Source organism: Rhea americana, unplaced genomic scaffold (assembly GCF_003343005.1).
Source record: "Rhea americana isolate MKP2758 unplaced genomic scaffold, rheAme1 scaffold_222, whole genome shotgun sequence".
Classification (NCBI taxonomy): Eukaryota; Metazoa; Chordata; class Aves; order Rheiformes; family Rheidae; genus Rhea; species Rhea americana.
The window spans coordinates 714,638-722,058 of NW_028186337.1; the positions used below are offsets into that span (position 1 = coordinate 714,638).

At 48.5% G+C, this 7,421-nt stretch overlaps 1 protein-coding gene across 1 annotated transcript; it reads right to left on the reverse strand.

Moving 5' to 3' along the window:
- Nucleotides 1-299: 299 nt before the first annotated feature.
- Nucleotides 300-7,398, reverse strand: AIFM2 (AIF family member 2, ferroptosis suppressor). The gene is made up of 9 exons (XM_085305565.1): nt 7,105-7,398; nt 6,815-7,011; nt 5,525-5,640; nt 3,777-3,896; nt 3,302-3,394; nt 2,873-2,981; nt 2,525-2,677; nt 1,747-1,947; nt 300-746 (listed from the first exon to the last, which is right to left on the reverse strand). Exons 2-9 carry the CDS (start codon nt 6,987-6,989, stop codon nt 595-597), a joined length of 1,119 nt encoding a protein of 372 aa, XP_085161691.1. The 5' UTR covers nt 6,990-7,011; nt 7,105-7,398; the 3' UTR covers nt 300-594.
- Nucleotides 7,399-7,421: the final 23 nt, after the last annotated feature.

Sequence of the window (7,421 nt, forward strand, 5' to 3'; positions counted from 1 at the left end):
TAAAGTATTTGCTGTATCACACTTAACRCACAAATATCAGCTGTTACCTGAAGTATAGTGTTGTGTAAGTTACAAATTAAAGCTGCTGAGGAGATGTAGCCACAAAGCTGCATTATACTCTGAATTCCAGGATTAGTATAGCCATATCAAGGCTCATGCTTTCCAGAGGCAGCGTTTTGTCTSCCTGTAAGCTGCATCTGTACCAAAGAAACAGGTAGATATTGGTGGTAACTCACCTTTTAGAAGAGCAGACATGGAGARTGCTGGGGAAAAACCTACATAAGAACAAACAACAGAGATTTTGAAAATCAATGTTTATTGTTACAAATCAAGGTAAACCAAACTTCTTGCTCAGAGCTACCTCCACAGGTAAGTTAAGAAAAACATTCCTCCCCTGCTTTTACCAYGAGAGCTTCTGTGGCAGTTCATTTGGAAAGTGCCTTCATCCCCTTTACAGCAACACAAGGCTTCCTTTTACTGCACCATGCTGAAGAGTGGCTTTAGGCGACATYGTAGGAGACAGTATCAGCCTGCCCAGGCAATGCCATCTTTCAGTTTGTAGAGCCTTCTCTGGTTTGTTTATTGAACTCCCTACTAGGGCATTGTCTGCCCCATCGTCTTCCAGCTCTTGGAGACAAAAAGGTCCCGGCTCTTCGCAGTAGTCACCAAGAGACGTCCTACATAGTAACCGTTAATCTGACCAACCCCATCGTTCTTGCCCATTGAAAGCAAGAATGTTAGTGACCCTGGAAAGGAGATGCAGAGGAGTAAGTGCCAGTTAAAGTTAAGCAGTTTCCAGGCTAAGTATCCAACCCTACTAGGGTTTGATATGTCTCCCCTGTAGGTGTTGCACTTCTCCCACCTCTCCCTCCCCCTCCCAGCTGCCAAGCCCAGTAGCCCATGTACTGTATGGCAAGTGGAAAAGTCAGAATTCTACAGATGCAGACCCAAGGAAAACTGCTTGCAACACTAGCCTTTCCACCATSTGCTCTACCTCTTTCATTAATGAGACTTGTTTATTCTTCCCCTCTTCTAGGGAAGGGTCAGCCTTTGGAAAACTGAAGGCTAATTCTGGTCTTCCAACTGAAGAAAGTCAGAGGAATTCTTAMTGTTTTAGAGCTGTGCAATAGAAGGATTTGGCTGTCTGTACTTGTGGCATGGAGTGACCCTCTCCTCTCAAGACTGAGTCCAAGAAGTGCAAAAATACAAAATTTAAAGCAGACTGGGCAGCCATTCAAAAATGAAATGGCTGTCCAGTTATTCTCCATCCATATGCAACAGCTTTCAAGGTTGAAGCTTAGYAAATATTTACATCAGTTGCTGACTAATGAGATCCACTCCCTGGCTAGATTTTTCACTTCATGTTTATGGTATAGTTTACAAGGAGAAGGGAGGAGAGAGTCAAGTCATTTCCTTGTTCCTAGGATTTAATTGGATTGTATGCAATTTAAGGAAAAGGAAACAAGTTTGACAAATAAAACACACCACCRAGATGTATCAGCAGATGTTAGTGAAGAAAGGACATTTTGAGCACATAGACACTGTAGAAGTTAATTACCTGTGTCAGTCTTCGACTGAACTAAGATGAAGCCTAGGGTATATCTATYAGTAGTCAACCCCAATTGCAGGTCCCTTCATTTCCAGTTAGCGTCCCGTGCAAGTTTCAGTATGTACGTGATACACAAAACTGTCCTCTGCAGAAGAGGAGCCCAACAGTTAAGGTAAGTTCCTAACACCTGGCCTCACCTGGCTGGTAGGTTTTAAGAGACTTGTGTGTCAGGCTGTTGATGATGTTTGTCACCACAATGTTGGCATGGAGCCCAGCGTGGTAGGCCATTTTTGGTTCCCTCAGATCTGCACAGTCCCCAATGGCATAGATGTTCTCATAGCCTTCCAGTTGGAGATGCTGGTTAACTTTCAAAGCACCATTACTTGCCAGTTTATCTCCTGTTTTGCCAAATAGAAAATTTTCATAAGGATTTTTAAGTTACTTGCTAAGAGCCCAAAATACTGTTGACTGTCAGTGACATGTTTTACAAGTGAATTTTTCCCCCTTATTTCTACATGTCAGGGAAAAGATGTTTTCTGCTTCTCTGTGGTTAATTCTTGCACGTTCTCAGGCAATCAGTTGTCCTGAAACATCAAAGTTATTAAGAGCTAATGTACACAGCCGGGGGAGGGGGGGAATGTATAATGGTCATACTGTGGATCAAATCCTAGCCTTGGTGGAGGTAGGAGTTACCATCAGTTTCTGGGTTGAATCTGTCCCATCCTGAACTAGGACACTAGGGTTCCTTGGACATCGTAGCAGAGGGAGCAGAAGATTGCAGACCACTTGACATATGGTCTGTTCTGCAGGCTTCAAAAGATCACGTTTCACAGTCAAGTATTTAATGTCAGAGCATTTGCTATATCATGGAATCACTATGCAGGATGTGTAAGTTTGATTCCTGATGACACAAATCAAGTACAAGACACTGAAGAACTGTATTGCTTCCCCCCACCCAGTGTTTTTTTCACTTACCAAACGCACTGGCATATGCTGAAGAGTTAATCTTTATCCCTGTGCACAGGATCACCATATCAGCAGTAACCTCTGTGCCCTTTTCTGTCCTTACTACTGTATCCTTCTGGAACCGGTTTGGAGTGAAGTTCTCAAGGTTGCTGACCCTTTCACCTGTTGTAACAGAGAGCTCAGGGTCACAAGCCTTCACTGGCTGCCCTTTCCAGCTAGCCCAGATGTTGCTAGAGAAACAGGAATTCAAGGCAACTATGCTTAGTCAGAAACCAGAAAGGGGTGCTTTAGCTAAGGAAAGAACTGCTTGTAGAGCTTCAGAGTCTCAATCTTCAGAGGCAATTGTTAAATACATACTTAACAGGAGGCGCACTCCTTTCCTGAGGAGGATCTCTTTCACCTCCTGACGGACGCTGTGTAGCAGCTCCACGTCAGCTARTGCAATTTTTGAATGAATGAGGGTGACCTGTTGAGGAGAAAACAGCAAAGGGGGGGGAGGGAACAGCAATGGGAGAGAATTCCCTGCATGCAGGGCAGGAAGYGCAATAGATAGATAGCTTCCTTTCCTCCCTCTTAAGGCCTAAGGGGAGAAAGCTAATGAAAGGCCTCTGGAGCCAGTCACTGCTGGTGGCAGGCTGCAGGAAGCTCTCAGAAGAGGAAGAGGTCAGCTGAAGGCTGCCACGATGGAAGTTTCTGATCTGCAGTGACTAAGATACTTCCAGYGGGACCCATCACAGAACAGTCTCAGAACGTGGATGAAGTCAATTGCAACTAACGTGCTAGTACCTCTTTGGCTGGGTACTCCGTTTTGATCTCTGCAGCCATCTCGACTCCAGCAGAACCACCTCCCACAACCAGGATGCGCTGAGATTTTTCAATCTTGAAATAAACAAACTGAGGTTACAAGAGAACTGTCACGTGGGAGAAATTACCACCAGCCCCTCAGCAAGCAGACCTTTCCACTGTTCAGCATTGGTCTAACAGTAATAAGTCACCTAGTTTGTTAAGCGGGGAAAAAAAAGAGAACTCAGGCACTCTTATCTATCATAGCACTGTTGAGCACTTCAGGTTTCCCCTTGTGCAGATGTCTGATGGTCCACTGCAGCGTGCAGAATGCTAGATGAGACGGCACGTGATCCCTGTTCTGGCCTGGCTCCTGCTTCTCAAATACAGGTGGCTCCAGGCACCCATAGCGGTATCTAGAACATGGAGGCTGAATTAAAGGAGGCAACACTTCCTAGGAAAGAAGCTGACTCCTCACCTCCTTAACCATGTCCTCATAAGTCTGGATGGCACTTTCCATGTCAATGACTTTGTTGAATTTTCCAGGGAATGGCCCATCACTGCCTGTTGCAAGAATGAGATGAGAGTAGTGAAGTTCCTGTGAAAGACAGAAGGTAGAACAGCATGTTAGGTCTTTTAGAGAGGGCCTAAGACACAGTTGTTTCCTCCTGCATACTATTCACTTATCTCCTACAGCCCCCCCACTGACCCTCCTTTAATTAGGAAACCATTTGCCACTGTTAGAAAGTTACTTCAAGAAGAGACCTGATTCAGGTGAAGCCATGTAACTGCCTTTTTCAGGGTTTGAGAGAAGCAGTTCTCTTTGGAAGAACTGAGTGTTTTGAAAAGGCTACCATAAGCTTACAGGAAACTACTTGAATTCTCCAGGGACAAGAAGAGCTCATGTTTAAGGGACCTCGGTCTCTTTTCTAGGTCTAATGGCTTAGAAAAGCCGTGAGTTGTGATATTTATGTCCACTGCTGAAGTTACCATCACAGTGGCTCYAGTGGTCAAGCTGGAACACAGAGTTTAGAGTCTGGAGGGAGACATGTACATACAGCCTGACTTCTCTCCTTCACCCTCTTCTGAAGACTCTTGAGATGCCCTGGCTGAGAAGTTTCCAGAGCTGCTGCCCATAGTTTTTGCTGGAGTTACACAAGGATCTTTGAGCTCCAAGGTTGCATGTTGAGCTCCACATCCAGTCACAAAAATARAAGATCTGAGCACTAGATGGGGTGCAGTATTTACTGCACACTCATTCCMGTGCAGCTGTAGCCACTTAACTTGGATAGAGGGGATATTGCTTTTCAGTGCATACAGGCAAAGAGTCTTTCTGCCTGAGCGCTTCAGGATGACTTAAGTGCTATAGTATTTCCAGAAATGGTTTTAGAAGGGACAGTCGGGGGCCTGCTTCACCCACCTTTCTGGGACAGCCCTCTACAGAAGTAGGTCATTGGTTTCATTGCTCTCTACCTCCTGGAGTTTCAGGGCAAGTGTTAAGCATGAGCATTTAGCTGCCTGCCCACAGATGGTAGAAGCCTAGAGGAAAGCAATCAGTGCTTTTCAAAAGGGCTTGGCTTGGGACTTGTTTGGGGTCAAATGTTTCAGCCAGCCTGAGATTTAGATCAGAACAGGAACCTTGATGTGTGTGTGAACTCTGAGCCCCATGGCTATTTGATAGGTAAGGGTCAGCGTGCTCAGCTGAACTCTACTTTAGGAGATTTCCAGGTTGTTTGCCACAACAGAAYGGCTTTCCTGGAGCTCATCCAACTTAAAGTGCAGGGTCCAGTTTGTGCGTTTCCCAGGACAGGATTCCATCCAGAACACACACCCCATTGCTTTGCTGATGAGTTATACTGCTGTTCCCATTCAGGAGGTGGGAAACTAGACCAACTTCTGTTAGAGCTGCCCCAGGCAAGACAGGGGCGCATTTTGCGTGTCCAGATGCCCTGCGATCCTGCTGCTCTTGCTCTGCTTCCCCAGAGGGACTCCAAGCACAGACAGCAGTTTGAAACCTTAAGTTCAAGTCCCTTCTCCAACCAGACACCCCCAGTTAAAGCCAAAATAGCCTTGATTTGGAGTACTGCATTCTCACAGTGAATACATAGCTGAAGACCCTCCCTGAGGAGAGTTTCACTGGCTTTCAGCATTAGCAAGTGATYGGGTAAATACAATCAAGTTACTCATTACCACTTATTTCATCAGCCGTCGTGCCAGCACACCCACCTCACCATCACTGAGCAAGACTTGCTGCTTCCCAGGGTCTATTCCAACAACTTTGCCTTGTCGAAAGCAGTCCCCAAAGGTGACAGAATAGGAGATGAAAGTTTTCTTGGCAAATCCTGTAATAAGAGGAGAMACCAGCAAGAAGATCTCCCTGTGCAAAAGTTAGAAAGCCCCTGTTCCCTTCTCTGCTCAAGTGATCCTTGCTTACATAAAGAGCATTGTATGCAACTAGGACCCCGGGCTGGGCCTCTCTCCTAATATGCGTTATTGCTGCCCGGCAATAAGCTTCAGGATCATTTCCCTCAGACTTGACAATGCAGGATCAGCCTCTCGGAGGTCCTGTGACATTTCTGAATAGGTTATTTAAYGCAAATTTAGATTGTCTTGCTCCCTGTAGAGAATCTCTTTTACTGATTTGCCAGTTATTGCTTCACTGTGATTTAAGGCTTTTCAGATAGGACRACAGAGGCTTTTCTTTGTCATATTTACCTCTCAGACCAAACTTTTGCARTAGTTTTGATGCTTGTTCCAAGCCTTGAGTGCTGGAGTTTCCCCCTAAGCTCTGAGCCACTGGAGTAAAGGGGGTACCYAAAACTCCTACGTGTAATCCCAGCACGAACCCCGCAGTGCAGACAGGCTTGCTGGCAAAACGCTGTAACCCCGGGCCTTGCAGTTAAGCTGCTCAGCATTTCAGGTACCAGGCAGGCAGGATCACACCACTCAACTGCCCCTTCCAACTACTACGGGTTTTAGCTTCGTCATCTTCTACCCCTTGTGGAAAAAAAGGCTCTGATTAGGAAGCACTCCCGTGYTCCTGTGGGCCATGGGTCATTTGCCGCGTAATCCTGCGGGAACAAAGCCAGCCAGCTCGGGAGGAGATGGCCTACCCTTTCRCCTCGGGGAAGGGCCCCTTCTGCCTCCACGCCCTGTGCGCGTGCATGGAGGCAAGGACTTCCCTGCGATCCTCCAGCAAGCTGCTCCGGGGAGCTGAAGGCTCTCGAGCCTCTGGGTTTGCCAAGCTACGGTGTTAGCTTTGCACAGATGGCCTGCGGGTCCTCCCGGAGCTATGCATTTCTTTCCAGACAGAAAATGTCAGATCTTCCAGCACAAATGGGGCAGGGAGGGCACTTTATTTAGCCTGTTCCTCACTCTTCCCTGAGCACCAGTGAGTGGCTGCAGCCAAGACTGGATTAGGGTTAGACAGATCTGTAGTGGGGTGTAAGAGGGAGCTGACCTATGAGGAACCAGGCAGGGGGAAAGCTTGTGGTCATAAGGCTGTTAGGGTCTTACCGCTCTCCACTGAGGCCCGGAGGGCACCGACGTTGTGATGGAAAGCATCTCTCATATCCACCAGCACGAAGGGGACTGCCCAGGACTTCAGCTGGCTGGCAGCTGCGATGCCGCCAAAGCCACCTCCAACAACCACGACACGCACGGAGTCATCCACGGACAGCCTGGAGCCCATCGTGGGCGGCACGGAGGAAGAGCTGGAGGGGGGAAGAGGAAGAAGCAGCTCCGTGAGTGCCCCTTTCAGAACACGAAGGGCTTCATCACGGCTCGAGACGGACACGACTACCGGCCTTTACTCCGGGAGCAGCCTAGCTTCAAGACCGCTCGGGAAACCAGGCAGGCAGCTGCGGCAGCAGCCCGCTTTGCGCTCCAGCTTGCCTCCCGGGTCCAGCGCCCGCGCTCCTCCCCTCCGCCGACCTAGGTCTGCCGCGCGGGGCGGTTGCAACACCGTGCGGGGCAGGCAGGCCGCGAGGAGGAGGAGGGAGGGAGGAAGCCTGCAGCCTTTGCTGGCTTGCAGCCTGGGGACGGGGCAGCGGCCTCCGGGGGGGCGCGCAGAGCGCTCCGGGGGCGGCGGCAGCCCCCGGCCCGGCCCGGCCCGGCCCGGCCC